Source organism: Dermacentor silvarum, chromosome 8 (assembly GCF_013339745.2).
Source record: "Dermacentor silvarum isolate Dsil-2018 chromosome 8, BIME_Dsil_1.4, whole genome shotgun sequence".
Lineage (NCBI taxonomy): Eukaryota > Metazoa > Arthropoda > Arachnida > Ixodida > Ixodidae > Dermacentor > Dermacentor silvarum.
The window spans coordinates 136,998,719-137,018,963 of record NC_051161.1 but is presented as its reverse complement, the minus strand read 5'-3'; the positions used below and the strand labels follow the sequence as shown (position 1 = coordinate 137,018,963).

At 46.7% G+C, this 20,245-nt stretch overlaps 1 protein-coding gene across 2 annotated transcripts in view; it reads right to left on the bottom strand.

Annotated features, from left to right (window-relative positions):
• LOC125947386 (decapping and exoribonuclease protein-like) overlaps positions 1-20,245 on the bottom strand; it is a 105,362-nt gene that overhangs the window by 64,265 nt on the left and 20,852 nt on the right. For both annotated transcript variants that reach the window (XM_049672028.1, XM_049672029.1), the window contains exon 2: positions 8,692-8,921. In XM_049672028.1, coding sequence (XP_049527985.1) covers positions 8,692-8,921 — 230 coding nt within the window. The remainder of the gene's footprint in view (positions 1-8,691; positions 8,922-20,245) is intronic.

Here is a 20,245-nt window from a genome sequence, read left to right as displayed (position 1 = left end):
TAAAAGGTGAGCGTTCTGACAGTTTTTCATGGCTTTTTCATGGTAGTAGCGTGGGAAAGTTTATTTGCATTCAAAGAAAAATTCAGCTGTTTCTTCAGTGCGTCCACTTTTTGAGAGAGGACGATCAGGTAGAGTAGGGAGCGATGCTGATGCCATATATGTTTAGTGATTTCAGCAGCAATGGTAGCCGCCCACCACTGAGCCCAACAAGGGGTTATTACAGGGAGTGACGATCACCTGCAGACGCCAGCTATGGACTGACGCTTTAACCTAATATATTGTAACCGACAGTTAGGACAACCGTTTCTAATAAAACTGTTTTATTCTGGGCGAACCTGTGTCCGTGAACTCCAGAGACTCAACACTCAACAAAAACGCCTGCAAGCGTCGCCTCTTCGAACGTCGTTCTCTTCTTCGTCACCTCCTGTCGCGGGCCATTCATCCGATCCTCGAGCACGAGCCACCGGTCTGTCAGCACGTGGTGTGAGTACGTGCGGCGCAGCGTTGCCTTGCGGTGCCCTGCTTGACGCTTGTGTTGTGGACGGTTCTTTGAGACACAGCTATGATGCGGCGGGCATTTTTCGTTCTCAGTATGCTGGCGGCATTAGTCCCCCTTCGAAGAAGCATCGTCCCGATGCGTAGAAAAGGCCTAGACAGGCCAACAGCCTATAAAAGAACAAAGCTCAGGGACGGCCGGTTGTATTCTTGGGCACAATTGCAAATTCTGTTATTCAATGCCTTTCGTAGTAAGGCTTCATTCGTACTACGTGTACGACCTCTGAGCGAATCCTTCGTCGTGTGGAGCACACTTGACCTTCGGGAGTTACCTCGTAGTTTAACGAACTTAGCCGGCGAAGTACTTTATAGGGGCCAAAATAACGGCGCAGTAACTTTTCCGAAAGACCAGGCGTACGTATAGGCATCCATACCCACACTTTGTCTCCGGGGTTTTACTGCACTTCCCTTCGCCTTAGGTTGTATCGGTTTGCGTCGACGTATTGCTGTTGTACGCTGCGGTGCCTCGCCAACTGCCGTGCCTCTTGAGCCCTTTCTATGTATTCACTAACGTCAGGGATCGTCTTCGCTGCTGTTATTCACAAGTAGCATCGCGTCCAGTGTCGTTGTTACGGTCCGGCCGTAAACAAGTTCAAATGGCAGTAAAATATGTCGTCTCTTGTACTGCAGTATTATACGCAAAGGTAGCGTATGGTAGAATACTGTTCCACGTTCGATACTCTATGTCCACGTACATCGAGATCATGTCAGCGAGCCGTTCAGTCAGGCCAGTTGTTTGCGGATGGTATGCTGTGGTTTTCCTATGATCAGTATGCGTGAGTTTCATAACAGACTGCATCAAACGGGCCATAAAAGCTGTTCCCTTGTCTCTTATGACAACCTTAGGCGCGCAGTGTCGCAATACGATGTGTGTGACGAAAAACTGAGCCACTTCAATGGCGGTTGCTGTTGTGATAGAAGAAGTCTCGGCATACCGGGTGAGGTAATCGGTTGCTATACCACAATCCATCGCTTTCCTGAGGACAAAACGGGAAATGACCCAAGTAAATCTACTCCGATCTGTTCAAATGGTACTGCTGGTAGCTGTATCGGTTGCAGAAGGCCTGCTGGTTTGAGTGGCGGTGTTTTGCGCCTTTGACAATCTCGACACGATTTTACACAGTGCTGCACTGAATTCATCAACTTCGGTCAGTAATATTTTTGGCCGATTCTTGCCACAGTCCTACTAACGCCCAAGTGACCAGCTAAAGGGTCATCATGGCAAGCTTCTAAGATCTCAGCTCGTAGCGATGATGGTACGAGAAGTAGAAACGTCTCACCAATGTGCTCGAAGTTTCTTTTGTAGAGGACGTTGTTCTTGAGGACATACGAACACAATCCGCGGACAAAAACTCGAGGAACTTTCACTTGCCGACCCTCCAGGTGCTGGATGAGCAGGAGTGATTCCGGGTCAGAACGCTGATGATGAGCCATTTCCGACGTGTTCACAGCCCCAAGAAACGGGAAATTTTGCTCGTATTCAGCAGTGGTAGATTCGATCGGTGCACGTGACAAGCAATCAGCATCACTGTGCTTGAGACCGGACTTGTAAACGACCGTGATGGCATAATCCTGTAGACGCAAGCTCCACCTAGCGAGTCTTCCAGAAGGGTCCTTGAGGTTCGCCAGCCAGCACAATGAATGGTGGTCGCTGATGGCTCGGAACGGTCTGCCGTACAAGTATGGCCGGAACTTGCTGATGGCCCATATAACCGCCAATCATTCCTTTTCTGTAGCTGAGTAATTTGTTTCAGCTTTCGATAGAGTACGGCTTGCGTACGCAATGACATTTTCTCCTCCATTCTGCCACTGAATAAGTATAGCGCCGAGACCAACGTTACTAGCGTCGGTGTGGATGTCTGTTTCGGCATCTTCATCCAAATGAGCAAGCATGGGAGGACTCTGCAAACGTCGTCGTAGCTCAGAGAAGGCGTCTTCTTGTTCTTTCTGCCACACGAAAGGCACATCTTTTGTAAGCTGCGTGAGTGGTTCGGCAATTTCAGAAAAGTTTTCTCCGAAACGCCTGTAGTAGGCACACAGTCCCAGGAAACGCCTGATAGCTTTCTTATCTCTTGGCTTCGGAAACTTTTCTACTGCCGTGATCTTCTCAGGATCTGCGCGGACGCCTTCAGCACTGACAATCTGTCCGAGAAAGCGGAGCTCGCGAAAACCGAAGTGACATTTTTCGGGTTTTATGGTCAATCCCGCCGTGCGAATGGCATCCAAAACTGCCCCCAGCCGCTGCACATGCTGCTCGAATGTAGTGGAGAAGACCACCACATCATCAAGGTAAACGAGGCACGACTGCCATTTCAGTCCGGAAAGAACAGTGTCCATCATCCGCTGGAAGGTGGCGGGCGCAGAACACCGACCTTAAACTCATATAAAACGAAGCACCTTACACTACATATAAACCATCCGGTGTCACAAATGCCGTTTTTTCGCGATCTCGCTCGTCCACTTCTATCTGCCAGTACCCGCTTTTAAGATCCAAAGAAGAGAAGAAATGAGCATCGCGTAGTTTGTCCAAGGTGTCGTCGATGCGTGGGAGTGGATAAACATCCCGCTTCGTGACGAGGTTGAGTTTTCTGTAGTCTACACAGAAACGTAGGGTGTTATCCTTCTTTTTCACCAGAACTACCGGAGATGCCCACGGGCTATTGGATGGCTGTATTACGTCGTCCTTGAGCATTTCCTGTACTTGACTTCTTATCGCTTCCCTTTCTTTTGGAGCCACTCGGCACGGGTGTTGGTGCACTGGTATTACGGGTTCTTCGACTATAATGCGGTGCTTTGCAACGGGAGTGAGATGGACTTTCGATGAAGTAGAGAAGCATTCGGCGAACTCTTTGGTGATGACAGCTCTTGGTCAATATCGATAGATGCGAAGACACTGTCTAAAGTCCCAGATGCTATAGGGACGGTGTTATCGAGAGTCGATATATCCGTAACTTGTTCATAGCCATGAAGAGATGCTATGGCTGTTCCCTTCGCCACGTGTTGTGCCTCATTACCAAAGTGAGTCAATAGGACAGCCGCACATCCGTTACGCAGGTGAACAGGGCCCCTTGCCACAGATATTTGCTTTTCCAGTAGCAGCCCAATATTTCCGTCTGCAAGTCCCTCATAGTCACGAAATGCGTCGCTCCTTACAATGACACCTTGGCGGCACCTCTGCCGGCACCGCACCTTGCCGGCACCGTCACGTATTCATCTACAATACGCAGAGAGGCAACATGTGGCTGCTCCACATCAGAAAAGGCGACAGCATTTTCCGCAGTAAATAACACGCGGGATTCTTGCAAGTCGATTATTGCGCCATTTGCTTGCAAAAAGTCCATGCCCAGGATCAGATCACGGGAACACTCGGGTAGAACAATAAAGCTGCTGACGTACATAAAGCCATTAATTCCGATCCTTGCTGTGCACATTCCTACAGGCTCGACTAAGTGTCCCCCGGCTGTACGTATCGGATATCCGGTCCAATGGGTCAATACCTTGTTCAATTCTCTGGCGAATACACTACTAATAACTGAATAGTCAGCACCCGTGACTATCACCGCGGTCACTTCGAAGTCGTCGATGATGACACGCAACTCAGAAGTAGCGTCGCCATCACTGCATTTGATTCGTAGCGGTGTCACTGCCGTCGTCTCGTCGGGTTAGCGATGGAAGGCCTTCGGTTTCCTGGGCGTCAGCGGCCTTGCCTCCACAGGTCGCTGGCTCTAGTTTTCCCGTCGCGGACTTAGTGAGCGACGCCTCGGTGACATGGAGGACGGACGCGGACTCGGCGACCGATAACGCATAGGCGCTGCTGATCGAGGCTCATGTTGCTGGGGGTACGGAATGTGTCGGCGCGTAGATAAAAATGCTTCTCTCTCGTAAGGGCGCTCATCATTTCGAGGGCAAGGCGCATTCACGGAGAAGCCACGGAGTCCCACACGGCGATACTGACATTCCCGATACAGGCGACCAGCCTCGCCAAAGTGGTAGCAGAGGGGACGCCGGTCTGCAGTACGCCATACATCGCATTTACGTGCTCTGCCTTCCGGCATGGGCGGCATACTGCGAGGAAGCATCTGGGGCGTAGCGGTAGTTCGGGCAGAGTCAGCGCGTCCAATGTCCTGCCGTAAAGCTTGGGCGTATCATATACGCGGCTGACGCTCCGGTTATGCTAGGGGCCGTACGTGAGGCTCTGGTTCACAAATTACTTGTCGCACTTCTTCGCGTACGACATCTGCAAGTAATGACACTGTAGGACGGGTTTGAACCAGCTGCAGTTTCTGCAGCTCTTCCCTAACGACAGACCTCACCATTTCACGTAGGGCGTCGATGTTTTTGGGCAGGGCTCCTGACCCAACTTCAAATAATGCGACGCTTGCACCTCTGTTGTACTGTCTTGCACGGTGCTGCAGCATCCCCGTGAAATGATTCTGGCGTCTTGGGTGAGTCAACGACGACCTGAGGAGGGGTCACTTAAGTAGCCATCGCACTGGCGCCTAGGCTGACCGCCGTCGCTTTCCTTGGTGATTCGGTGAGAGGACCAAACTCGGGAGGCTCACCTCGTATGCGACGACTTGTGCGTTGGTGGACAGGCTTCAATTCCGTTGGCTGCAAACTTCGGCTGTCCGGGCTACCTTCCCTGACGTGTGTGGGGCTTGTAATCATACCCAGCCCCTCCACCAGAAATGTAACCGACAGCATATAATACACAATATTAACCTTTGCGACCTAGAAATGTTTGCAAGTGAGAAGAAGAAAATCGAAGATAGAAAAGACATCAAAGTAAGAGGAAAACAAAAAGGTTGGAGAGAGGGGACAAGAAAAAGCGACTGCCGATTTCCCCGGGTGAGTCAATTCGGGGTGCCATCTACGTGTAGCAGAGACCAACGAGGTGTATTGCATCCTCCGAGGAGCCCTTAGAGGTCCCAACACACGGCATCGGCTCTATTCCCAGGATTCCCATTTCCCTAGACACGGGTAAGCCGCGCACGGCTACACGCGGGAGGGTGCAACCCCGATGTGCGCGCATCCATGATGTCGCAACCCACCCAACGCCTCCTGACGCAGACGCCTCTGCGGGGGGTCCGTGGCTTAACATAGTTTCGATAGTGCGTAAAAACAAATCAAGATCCATAACAGGCGGTATTGCGTAGCGCGCGAATGCAAGCAATGGTCATCCAAATGGGAAAACAAAGAAATCCCAACAAAACATCAGTCCCCTTTTTCTACATTTCGCGCGCTACGCAATACCGCCATTATGAACCAAGACCAACTCGCCTAAGCTTCTACCCTAATATACTGCAGATCAAGATGTCGCTTTGTAGCCATATAATAGTCATTAGATGCTAGGGCTGTAGCAGCGGTGCCATTTCAATTGTAAATATATCCGACATATTTCTTTCAATCAGGAAAACCTATTCACCATCAAAAGTATTCATCACGCATGTCTGTCTTAACAAGAATAAACGTACATATTTCCATATTTTGATGTTTACACTGACATCTCTGCTTGTGAACCTTATCTTGAGGATATTCTAATATTATCCACCTTTTCGATGACTGCTCACTGCTAACTTTAGCTTAAATCACTTGCACAAACATCACACATGGTTCACACATGTGTTGCTTCTACCGACGGGAACATGGCTTAGAAAAGCATAAGCTAGGTTGGCTTGATGTAAGCAAAAAAGGAATGTGTAAATTTGGAACACTCTGATTCTTTGACGGCAAAGCTCTTCACATTTACTCTTGGTTTCACCTGTGTTGCAATAGCAAATACTAAGGCAACCTGAGTACTTATTTGACCAGAAATTCTAATGTGCATTGCCATTTGAGTGTTGTCAATTTTATGTCATACCGTACTTCAGGTGTTTGTCTGATCGCACAAGAGGAATACATCACATCGTAGTCAGAAATTCGACGTTAACTAATAATGCGGTCCACAGAAACTCCATGACAAGAGATATTACAAAACACCAATTTGCCCATGGATGAATAAATACCTTTTACAACAAATTAGGAAGAAAGACTTTTGGCATTCAAAATTAAAAATGCACAAAAACAATGACTATTACCTACAGCAATTCAAATTGGCTCGTAATAAAGTAACATCGCTCCATTCGAGTAAGAAAGAAAGAATACTACGCAAACCTAATAATGAAAATTTCGGGTAACTCACGAATCACATGGCGTATTATAAACTCTGTTCTTAGACTACCTGCAAACTCTTACAGCATGCCAGACTTCGGCGCTCTCGGAGTATCAGTGAGCACCCTCCGTTTTGACGTTTAATACCTATTTTTGCAGAGTAGGTTCTCGGCTAATGGCTACGGCTATCAACGAACAATACATTACATACCCTCCTCGCAACATTTAAATTTACAGATATAACAGCTAGTGAAATTGTAACTGTAGTCAGTGCTATGCCAGTGAAATTTTCAGTCGGTTGTGACAACATACCTTCTTTGGCCCTCAAGGAATGCATCGATATCCTTTGTGTACCTTTAGAAAAAATATTTAACTTATCATTTTATACATCTACGTATCCGGACCTTCTTAAGTATCTAAGATAATACCGATTCACAAGGCTGGTGATAAAAACATCCCAGAAAACTAGCGTCCTATCTCCATCCTAAGTACCATAAATATTGTATTCGAAAAACTGATAGTCAAACGAATCATGTCTTTCCTAGAAGGCCAAAGCATTCTTACGCCCTGTCAACATGGGTTTAGAAAGGGAAGGTCAACTGATACAGCCGTCTTGTCCTTATCTGAACTTATTAACTTCCACTTAAATAACAACAGAACAGTTGTAGGTATATTTCTTGACATTAAAAAAGCTTTTGATACTGTCAACCACAGCATATTATTAAACAAACTGGAATGCTATGGCTTTCGTGGAATGTGCCTAGAATTCTTTAAAGTTATATTGAAAACCGTAAGCAGGCAGTGCAAGTAGCTGATACCAGGTCCGGGTTCCTTGAAACAACTGTAGGCATACCCCAAGGCTCAGTTCTTAGGCCAATATTTTTTTCATTGTACATTAACGACCTTCCGTGCATAGTAAAAAACTTTTCAATATTTACGTACGCTGACGATACAGCTCTCATATGTGCCCAAGACTCTCCGGACCATACCTTTATTTGTGCGAATTCAGAGCTTAACGATATCCACAAACGGTTCTCTTCAAACAAACTAACGTTAAATACACAGAAAACCAAGTATATTGTTTTTAATTCACCGCACATACCTAGAACCAGTTATTATACTCCAGAAAAGAGCAATACGCTTTATTACGAATTCAGACTATACTGCACATACGCTAACACTCTTCCGAAGCCTAAACAACATGCCGTTCACCATTCTAATTGATTACAGAACTGCACTAATGGTCCAAGCTAGTATTAGCACCAGCTATCCAGTCTGCTCATCACAATTTTGATGTTCTCGCTACGAAAGCCGTAAAAAAGTAAAAGGCAACTACCTTACTCAGAAAACAAAAAATGTTTACGGTAATAGAAAACTTGCACCTAATGGAGTCGCCGTGTGGAATAACCTTCCACTAGAAATAAAACAGAGTAGAAATTTCTCTTTAGCATTGAAAAGACATTTTCTAAGTAATATATAGCCACTTAATAAATTACCTGCTATAACCCCCCCCCCCCAAAATGTTTTTCTTTTCTTTTTTCAGAACGAGTAACCATTTTCAATTGACTACCATGTACACTTGTGTTGTACGTTATTGTATTTGTGCATAATCTCTCTTACAATGTGTTATGCTTATTATATACGTGAAACTGTGATTGTACCATTCTAACAAGATGTATGCTAATGTTGTGAAACTTACTTATACAAATGCAGGAAACGTTTTAAATTGTATTGCCGCGTGATAATCATGATATAATTAGTTTTCTTTACGTATCATAATGATAGTAAATATTTTTGTTTGTATCACTATTGTTTCGTTATGTGGCATGCTCTTTTTCATAATTATACTTGAATGAATGCCAACTAGCCTCTGGCTAGGGATTCAGATGCATTATTGCAATTTCATTTTTGTAAATTGTTTCATGTCAATAAAATTCAATTCAATTCAACTTTCGTATGGGTATCATAAGCCTCGGCACCACTCACTTGTGGTCATGATGTGCAGGAATTTCTTGCCCCAGTAGCCCAGACGATCACGATTCCGGTCATGGCTGTCAGTGAGAGACCGCTCAACTCCTTCATTCATAGGAATGCCACGGATGTACACGATGCCTCTATGCTGACACGCCGCTATCTTCCAGGCTTTACTTTCCTCGAACGGCGTGCACAGAAGGGTTGCCAAAGTGTACCGGCCGCAGATAAAACCCATGCGTGGGCTGTACACAAAGAAACGCCAAGGATTCACTACAGGGGAATTACGTAATCACAAGAAGACTGCATGCACACGGAAAAATAACATTGAAGAGGAAGTGGCGCTATCTGCTAAGTGACGGTTCTTTGGATGCCGCGCTATACTTAAGCCGATATAGCGCTCATCCGTTGTAGCAAGGTGGACTTGTTGCAGTTCATGGTAGTGAACAGGAAAAGTACACATCGAAAGTAGTACAAAAGCTGACAAGAAGCGCCACAGCGATATTTGTGTGATTTATTTGCGAAGCATGTCTTGCCGGCGGTTCTGTCCGTCCCTCCCGCGTCCCACACCCCCACAGCGCATGCTCGTCCCCTCCCCCTCTCTCCTCTCCTATGCTCCCCCTTTCTCTCCTCTAGGAATCCTCTACGGAGCGGCGCCCGCGTGCCACACCCCCACAGCGCCTGCGCGTCCCCTCCGCCTCTCCTCTCTTACGCTCCCCCTTTTCTCTCCTCTAGAAATCCGGAGCGGCGCGCACGACAGCTGGTGCGACAGTTGCATACTCCGCTGGGGGCGCCACGGTAGTTCCGCGGTATGAAAATGACGGAGCGCGCGCGCCTCATTCTTTCTTCTGTGCAGCGCCGCGATGAGCGCTCGGGCCGCTGCCGCGAAACCATCTCCCGCTCAAGCTAACCATCTCCCCGCTGCTTCGCATCCACACATGTATCCCTTTAGCGGGAGATTGAGTCTTTTTTTGCGGTTCCCGCTTGAGAACATGGCTCATACCCGCTTGAAACACTGGATGTAATGAAAAATGCACCTAACAAAGGATAGAGGGCTGAAAGCAAACGATAAAAAGAAACTTCAGGTAACCTAAGCATTACAAAATTTTAGAAATCATATTCACAAAAAGAGGAAAAGGACTAATGTGCTCCTTCGTGTCTTTTCTACCTCCTCTTTTCCCTCTTTGCACTATTCTTGTTGGAAATTCGCAAAAAAAGAAAAAATAAGGAAATAAATTACTATTACAAGCAGAGTGAGTAGTTCGCGCTTTATTACGGACCACAAACCTTTGTTGCGCGCAATCGTTTGCAGAAAACATTTTTTATGGTGCACGAATAATCCGCTTAAAGGAGTGTGGGATCTATATTGAAAAGAAAACTCCTTTGTAATTCTATTTATTAGCAAAGCCACAGAGTAGCCAATCACGGTGGTGACTCTGCCAAAGTTCTCAGCGAACCAATCACAACGGCGAAAAAAATGTAACAAAACAATTGCAAGTAACAAGGCGCAGCTTGCAGGTGTTTTTTTTTTTAATTTGTCTGCTCTATCTTTAGTTGTGACATTAAAGTAACATTAAATAATCCTGTACTGAACCAAATTATGTTGGTAATATAGTTCATCAATACCGTAGTTTCATTTACTCGACAAAAAAGTTGATGAGTAGTAAAGGAAATCCATTCACAGCTTCAAACTATGCGTGAGGCACAGACTGTTGCCAGGTTTAGCGACTTCTCGCCAAATTGGCTCCTTTATATGCTCACGGCGACCGAAAATTGTGGTTGTAGACTTGGCTACTTTCTGGCTGCTTTTAGAGGTGGTAATTAGTATAGGTAGTGTCAACACTGACACTCCCTCCCACGGCTTCCTCGAAGCAATAGCCGTTAAACGCTAGATCTTGAAGTTCATACTTTTGTGCCTTGCAAGCTCTGTAGCAAACCCAGGTGCTGAAAACATATCCTATAGGCGACATATGGCCAGTGGGCTTCTTCGACTAGTCGTCCCGAGCTGTACAAGAGAGCCCGAGAAGCGTCATAAGCAAAGCTCATTGGCTGAAATCAACGCCTCGGGCAGTCTGGGACTGTCAGGGACGGATGTGTGAAGGGGCCGATTGGTGTTTCTCTACAGGTGGCGTACAGCAGCTCTGAGAATCAATAATTCACCAATCTTTAAGGCTATGCATTTGCATCCTTGGTTAAACGGAAGCAATAGATGGTGTCTTAACCCCACGCCCAGCGGTGGTTACCTCTATAGTGAATCTGAAAGACAATACTTCTTGGCACCTGAAGCGACTGCAACAACTGAAAACGCGTCATGGAAGCCATCATAGGTACCAGTGCCTATGTGCGCATCTTAAATGCGCTTGCGACTACATAGCATGGAGAGTAGATAGAACATTAGTGACCGCATACAGCTCACACGGGAACGTTTGAAGAGAAGTTATAAGTGCGGCGTGCAGCCAGCATTGTACTGAAACTGGCGATAACAACTTCGGATAAGAGGAAGCACGTATGCGGCGGAAAATATCAAAGAACATCAGCTCGTTATTGTGGTAAATTACGATACAGTAACATGTGATAACGTTAGTTGTGTTCTATTTTTCTTGTTTACCATCAGTGCAGCGGAAAACTGCCGTCTTTCGTTACCTTTTTCTTCTTTATGTTCGCTTTAAAATTCACAATTGTTCGTTTGTCGCACCGCGGCCACTTTTTTGGCTACCAATTAAAGCTTTTGCAGCAGTTGGCGACATTTCTTGCTACATTTCCGAATTTTTCGGCTACATTTTGAAGACCTGGCAACCCAGCCGTGAGGGCACGGTACGGATTTGAAATATTCACACATAATTGGGCCATTTACGCCAATGAACAGATTGTGGTGCTCTTTAGGTTGAATTGCTCGTTGTCTCCGAACGCCACGATTCCCATCGTGAACGTAAACACGTCATTATTCCGTTTCATTTCATTGCCACATTCATTTACTTGCATGAGATGAAAAGGGATTTAACAGAACCGCTACTTTTCTGAACATTAGTTTGCCATCGCATACGTGATTGTTCTGAGTCACTCAGCACATCACAACGTTCTATATTTATTGGTGAACGGCACGTTTATCTGAGCGATGCAACATTGCAGACGTTCGCAAATAACGTCTTCGTCGTGAACACATATATGTCGTGCCCCAGTGAGCGCTGTGTGGTGTTCTGGTCGCCCCATCGAAGTGAGTTTGTTATCCCATCTTAATCATGCTGATAATGTTGATAGCAGGGCAAGTGATGGGAACAGGACACTCTGCCTATACACATATAACGTTTTTCGTTTTGTAACCGTTTTCCAGCCTTCGTGGGTCACTGCGTTGTCCATGGTTGAGTGGGTAGCGCATCGGGCTGCTGTGCTGAAGGAACCGGCTTCAAAACCAACCGTCAGACCAACTTGGGTCACTGAGCGTGTGGGAATGTGTACATAAGTATGTGCCACTCTTCAAGGAATCTCTTTCACGCCCACATGGGTTACTGTAGATGCGGGATTGGGTATGGAACTGACACCGACTTGGATCACTGGGCATATGCCATATGCGGTCTCCGAATGTCTTCAATGAACCTCTTTGATGCCAACTTGGGTCACTGGGTACGCGGCACTGGGAATGTGGCCACCTCTACAATGACAAAAAAAATCCCATAAATTTATCCGATGATGAGCGGCATCGAACCTAGGTCACAAGGAGAGCAACCAGACGCTTTAGCAGGCTGTGCCACAAATGCACCGGCTACTTTTATATGAACGTATTTCATGCCAACGCTTTAATGAGCTGCGCCATAAATGCATTGGCAATGTGGCGCTCTTCAGTAAACGTCTCGGCTACTCGGGTCGCTGAGCATGTGCCACTGGGTGCGCGGCAAGGGAGGGCGTAGTTGTTACTGTTCGCAGGCAAGGCGCGCCACGCTTCTCGTTTTGGAGACCACGCGAGCGGTTCTTGACAGCTCCACTAGAAGGCGCAACGTGTACGGAGGAAACACGAGAGAGAAGCCCGACTGCCGAATGGCGCGTTTCTAAAAGCATTCGTACGCTCCGGCGCGTCATGCAGTTCGGAGGCGACGATTATGCTTAGCGGTGGTGGCGCTAGATGGCGCCAAGTGTTCTTACGGAAGCGCTACAAAGGAGTCTCGCTGCAGTACACGCCTCAAACATAACTCGTTTCGACGGCGGGACAAGGGTGCGTCACTATATTCATTCAATGCTTGCAGTACCGTCGACAGTCGTCGTGAAATGGGCACTGTCGATTTTTTTTTTTTTTTGATACCGTCCGTTGTAAGTATGCACTCGTCGTACCCCTTCTTACTTTGTTTCCCGTCTAGTCGCCCATTTTGTATCAACTAATCCTGTTGTAATCATTCAATCACCTATATGCCGGCAGTGTCATGTCATCGTCATTGCGCAATGGGACGCAATGTAATTGCATATTTAATGCAACACTCTGTGGTTGCTTAGTAACTATGGTGTTGGACTGCTAAGCATGTGGTCGCGTGATCAAATCCCGGCCGGCTGCATTTCGATGGGGGCTAAATGCGAAAACACCCATGCATTGATTTAGGTTCACGTTAAAGAACCCCGGGTGGTCCAAATCATTCCGGACTCCGGAGCTCCCAATACAACCTGCCTCATAATGAGATTGTGGTTTTTGCACGTAAAACGCCATACTTTAATTAATATTTAATGCAAATAGTGTATTTGCAATTCTTTCTACAAAAGCGTTCGTTACCTTCTGTCCAGCGCTATTACGAGTACTCGTCTTCTTCAGGCATGTACCAATCAGCCCAAGTTAGCACGTTATTTCGTTATCTTCTTGGAGAACATCCGACTTCAAGCATTCGCCGTCGTAGCATACAAATATACACATACCGACCTATACCCACCAGCCTACCACAAGGTGCGTTGGATGAGGCAGGCAATACATCACATGAAAAAAATCAGACAGACTGTATGAAGGGCGCATTAGCTGTAGTCTACGTGAAACCTATTCTCCGTGGTGCATATGGTACATGGGCAGAAGGGTACGGAAATAGCGTACCCAAGTACACAATTTATATTTATTGAAGCAGTACAAATATCACATGACAAACTTATGTTACATTACGTTCCTGTTCGTAGTCAACCCACTTGTTTTGGAGAGGGTGCCTGGGCAATAGCATAACGAAATTACCCCCCCCCCCCCCTAGTGGTCGCGATCAAGATTGTCCTGCACCGCTGGACCCTACCCCCCTTCGTTGACGGTTGGGTCTCCTGCGCTCCCCATGTAGACGGATAGTTACACCGAACTTAAAGGGGTTGGATATCCCCCAGTCTTGCTGCCCGAGTCTCTTCATGCCATTTTTGCGCCCTATGTTTAGAACGCGGGGGCGCCATAACCAAGCAAACGTGAAACTTCTTCAATAAAGTGAACACTTGTAGGCCTTATAACTCTTCATAGGAACCGGTTTGAGTTTAATAGATTATTTCTACTATGGGAGAGTCAGCTCTCTAAAGCGGCCACTATTGCTCGGATCGACAAAAATAATCACGAGCTATGCCTCTGAACTCCTAGCAAGAAGCCAAATTCAGCTCGTACAGCCTCATGTGTGGCGCGAGAACCGCGCTATCTGTCCATGCGAAACATGTATGGTTGAGTAATGGCTTCGATCCTATACGCAACGATACAATGTCCCTGGACAGCAGGTTTGCAAATATATAAGCAATAGTGCTATAGCGTGTTTTCAGTACACCGATTTTAGCAAGCGGCTCCTGCGAAAGTTGTTGCACATTAAAAAAGAAAACATTACGGCAGAGCTGATCTCACGATCATTGTCCACCGTAATAGGATTAGCACTAGAGAAGTATAGCGATACACTGTATTCCTGAAGTAAAGTTTATTTAACATGTGTTGGGTGATCATTCAAAGACTTTCGTTGCTTAGGCTATGCTTCATACTCCAATATTGCCTCCATACTAGGCACTGTAGTCTAGGCCCTAGGGTACCTCGATGCCCTCCTCACCCACGGCTCCCCTTCTACTGGGAAGTCCTGTTTGCTCTCCGCCGTGCGTTCGCTCCCCGTGAAAGCGCGCGTCCCTCGCCCTCGCGCGCTTTCACTCGCACATACAGCATACGGCCTATGGGAGTGCTGTGGCACAACAGTGAGATCTTTTCGATCACCAGAGAAGCCCCGACAGCGCTGTCGTCTTGGGGAGAGAAAGCAACCACCGGCGCCGGCTCCTTTCAGCCTTCCTGGCACATCTAGAAAACGCCCGGTAACATCAATCGTTCGTCGGAAACACTTCCTGCCGTTTACTCGCAAGGTCTACGAAAAGTATCTGCGCGCCTGTTCAAACCGTCAAAAATGCGTATAAGCAGTGCTACGCCTCACGCCCTCTCAACCCTGAAGAAGGAGCGGGTCGGGCTCCGAAACGTCGAGCTTTTAAAATAAATTTTCGTTGGAGTTCTCTTTAATTTATTGGTGAAAGTTTGCGTACAAATATACCTAGTACCGAAAATTGCCATGTAATCGCTGGGCAATTACTTGAAGTTTTTTAACTGTTCAGAGCCTAGTAATTTAACGAAATTGATTTGATTTCTTTGTAGTTGTACTTCAAGATGCCGTTTCGATCCATTTCATTTACTTCTATTTGAAAGGAACCGGTAAGTGCATCCGCATCGCATATAAATAGATTTCGGAATATTTCTAGTTCTTCATTTCTGGCATCAAAATCATAGAATCGCTTTATGTCCAAATCGCTGCGAATTCTTGTCGCAAATAGGGAAGGAAATGTCATACTAGTCCGTACCAATTTCTGAACACCAGAGTGCCGAACTGAAACTTTTTTTCTTTCTGGTTTTCGATACTGTTCAGCGAAAACAGTTCAGCGAAAACGGTTGAGCTCCGGATGAACTTCGAGGCAGAAAAATAACGGTTCAAACCCGTTCGAACCGGTCTTGCATAACCGAAAAAAGCCGGCAGATCCCACGCCCTGTGGGAATCGTTGTTATGCGAAGCAGAGTCCGGAGAGCCGACCAAGATAACGGAACGACCATGAGAGCACCAAGACGTAGGCCGCTGTTCAATGAGCTACAGGACAACCATGACATTCATGCCATGACCTATAATTTATGTCCGAACCCATTTCAGTGGTTTTTGAGTGTTAAACTTTTTCGCTGAGTCATGGTCATTTCTGCTGTGTCATGGTCATGACTGAATTCTACTAGTATCCTGTAGTGTTTCCTTCACTTAGTACACACGTCAGAACCCATTTCAGTGGTTTGAGTGTTAATGTTTTTTCGCTGAGTCAAGGTCATTTTTGCTGCGTCATGCTCATGACTGATTTCTACCATCATAATTTAGTGTTTACTTCACTTAGTGCACACGTCAGAACCCATTTCAGTGGTGTTTAGTGGTAATATTTTTCGCTGGGTCATTGTCATGACCTCCACGACATGCATGTCATGACATTTATGTCATGACCTATCATTATGTTCGACATACACTCCTGTTATGCTATGCCAATTTTGGTACCTACCAAGTTAACGAAACGAACATGAGAGCACCAAGACGTAGGCGGCGGTTTCATGACCTACATGACACGCATGCCATGACATCCATGTCATGACACACTATTTATGTTCACCATATACTCCTGTCATAGCATACCAGTTTTGGTACATACCAAGTTAACGAAACGACCATGAGAGCACAAAGTCGTAGGCGGCTAGATAGATAGATACTGTCAAAGAAGCAAATGTTCGCCAAGAAATGCTTCGCATTTTAAACCGGACGTCTGAAATATGCCGAGCCACCCGCCACCATTTAAAAACGCCTAGGAGGTCACAACGGCGAAAATACGTTAGCTTCGTGTGCACATTCGCTCCTTCTCGGCGTGGAAGACGCCTGCAGTGTCTGTGTGCGAGTGTTTGTGCATTTCCCTCTGCTGGGCCGGTGGCGGTTAGAAAATCCGCTGAACTTCCATGTACCGATCGGCGACCACAACCGTGGCGAGCGTTCGCTGTCTGCGCCTCCCGAGCGAGGGCGTTCGGAAGGCACGAGAAAAGACGCCCTCGCCAAGTTATTGTTGCCAGGTTTCGATACATATAGCCAATCTAGGCTGCAGAAAAAAAAATATTTGACGTCAACATTGGTGAGTTGGCTATGTGGCTATATTGGGGCGACTGAAAATCTGCGGCATGGCTTTGTTTGGGCTATCAGTGGCATCCTAATCCACGCTCGGATGGAAACAAATTTCGAAGGCTCTGTTTTAGCTGGCTGCAAGCGGCAAAAGAATTTGCGGAGCCAAAACACGCCATGAACGCGGTATTGCAGAACCGAGCCGACAAAGGAGCGTGCACATCCCTGCGACAATATCATCATCATCATCATCATCATCAGCCTATATTTTATGTCCACTGCAGGACGAAGGCCTCTCCCTGCGATCTCCAATTACCCCTGTATTGGCTAGCTGATTCCAACTTGCGCCTGCAAATTTCCTAACTTCATCCCATCTGGTTTTCTGCCGACCTCGATTGCGCTTCCCTTCTTTTTGCATCCATTATGTAACTCTAATGGTCCACCGGTTATCCCTCCTACGCATTACATGGCCTGCCCAGCTCCATTTCTTCCGCTTAATGTCAACTAGAATATCGGCTATCCCCGTTTGTTCTCTGATCCACACCGCTCTCTTCCTGTCTCTTAACGCTAGGCATAACATTTTTCGTTCCATCGCTCTTTGTGCGGTCCTTAACTTGTTCTCGAGCTTCTTTGTTAACCTTCAAGTTTCTGCCCCATATGTTAGCACCGGTAGAATGCAATGATTGTACACTTTTCTTTTCAACGACAGTGGTAAGCTCCCAGTCAGGATTTGGCAATGCCTGCCGTATGCACTCCAACCCAATTTTATTCTTCTGTAAATTTCTTCCTTGTGATCAGGGTCCCCTGTGAGTAATTGACCTGGATAAACGTACATATTTACAGAATATAGAGGCTGACTGGCGATCCTGAATTCTTGTTCCCTTTCCAGGCTATTGGGCATTATCTTCGTCTTCTGCATATTCATCTTCAACCCAATTCTTACACTTTCTGGATTAAGGTCTTCAATCATTTGCTGTAATTCGTCTCCATTGCTGCTGAATAGGACAATGTCATCTGCAAACCGAAGGTTGCCGAGATATTCGCCGTTGATCCTCACTCCTAAGCCTTCCCAGTCTAAGAGCTTGAATACTTCTTCTAAGCATGCAGTGAATAGCATTGGAGAGATTGTGTCTCCTTGCCTGACCCCCTTCTTGATAGATAACTTTCTACTTTTCTTGTGGAGAACCAAGGTAGCTGTGGAATCCTTGTCGATATTTCCTAAGATATTCACGTATGCCTCCTGTACTCCTTGATTACGCAATGCCTCTATGACTGCTGGTATCTCTACTGATTCAAATTCCTTTTCATAATCTATGAAAGCCATATAGAGAGGTTGATTGTACTCCGCAGATTTCTCGATTACCTGATTGATGACCTGGATATGATCCATCGTAGAATATCCCTTCCTGAGGCCAGCCTGTTCTCTTGGTTGGCTGAAGTCAAGTGTTGCCCTGATTCTATTGGAAATTATCTTGGTGAATATTTTATACAATACTGAAAGCAAGCTAATGGGTCTATAATTCTTCAATTCTTTAACGTCTTCCTTCTTATGAATTCGTATAATGTTGGCGTTCTTCCAGCTCTCTGGTACACTTGAAGTTGTGAGGCATTGCGTATAAAGGGCCGCAAGCTTTTCAAGCATGATATCTTCTCCATCTTTGATTAAATCTACTGTTATTCCATCTTCTCCAGCAGCTTTTCCCCTAGTCATCATGTCTTTCAAGGCCCTTCTAACTTCATCGCTGGTTATAGAAGGAGCCTCTGTATCCGGGTCATCACTATTTCGAATGAAAGTAGCTTGGCTGTTTTGGGCACTGTACAGGTCAGTATAGAATTCTTCCGCTGCTTTTACTATGTCATCGAAATTGCTGATGATATTACCATGCTTATCTTTCAGTGCATACATCTTTCCTTGTCCTATGCCAAGCTTTCTTCTTACTGATTTAATGCTGCGTCCATATTTTACGGCTTCCTCAATCTTTCCCACATTATAATTTCCAATGTCCCTTACTTTCTTTTTGTTGATCAGTTTTGACAGTTCAGCGAATTCTATCTGATCTCTTGAGTTGCACATTTTCATGTTTTGTCTTTTCTTTATAAGGTCATTTGTTTCTTGGGAGAGCTTACCTACTGGCTGCCTTGGTGCCTTACCTCCCACTTCAATTGCTGCTTCTGAGATCAACCTAGACGACGACTGCTACCCTCTCATTGATCCTATAGAATTCATCAATGTTGCCCGCTATTTTGCTATGGACTAGAAATCCTATCCCGGATTCTCTCTTATCTGGAAGACTTCTATAGCAGAGGACGTGGCCGTTAGTCAGCACTGTGTAAGCCTCACCAGTTCTTCTAACCTCACTAAGGCCAATAATATCCCAGGCAATGCCTGATAATTGCTCAAATACTCCTGCTAAGCTAGCCTCACTCGCGAGGGTGCGCGCGTTGAACGTTGCCAGGTTCAGTTTCCATTGGCGGCCTGTCCGGACCCAGAGATTCTTAGCACCCTCTGCCGCGTAGGAGGTCTGACCGCCGCCGTGGTAAGGTGCTCCGCAGCCACTGGGGACTGAGGGCCATGGGTTAATCTTCGGAGTCATGAGGGAGGTAGTGGCCGAATACTGCACCAAGGAGGCCAATTCCTGTTCTGGTGAGGGAGTGACATTGATGAAGCTTAGTGGGCCTTCCTAGTTTGGTTGCACCTGAACTATTATAGCCCCACTAGCTCTCGGCAATACATTTTATTGCGATAGCAATTATATGGACACTTCAACCGGATTTCTGCCGTCGGCGTCGCCGTCGTTTTCGCCGTCGCCGTCGTCGTCGCCGTGAGGTTCCGTATAGATAAAATCTGCGCCGCGCGCCGTATGCCCGAGCGGAAGCGTGCGGGGACGCGCGCTATCACGGAGAGCGAACGCACTCATCTCCCACGCTCAAGCAAGGAAGCAAGAAGCCAGCGCCGGAGGGAACGGGGGGGGGAGGGGGGGGCGCACTACTACTCTGCCAACAACCGCGCTCGTCGCTCGTCCGCACCGTCTCTTATCTCCACACGGCTCTGGCCTTTATGCGCCGTGCATTCGCCGCTCAGTTTCCGTTGAAGCGATAGACCGCACGTACCTTCGCCCGCTGCGTCGCCGCTGCGGCGTATGCTTGCTGCTAGCGTTTTGACAGTCGTTGTCTGCAGTCATTCAATGTGATCTATTCGTGTTTGCTTGTGCGCCCATGCAGTAACCACTCCTGCATGGGCCCGAGGAGGGCCTGCAGTATTGTAAAATAATAATAAAATAATAAAAAACACCACGCTTGTTCATTCAGTTACTACTAGTCGGGCGACATTTTCCAACGCACGCTACACATGCAATGCTGCCCGGATCGGCAGTGCAGCGCTACAAGTGTGTCCCTTCGCACGCGCTGCCCACGGGAAGCGCTTCTCA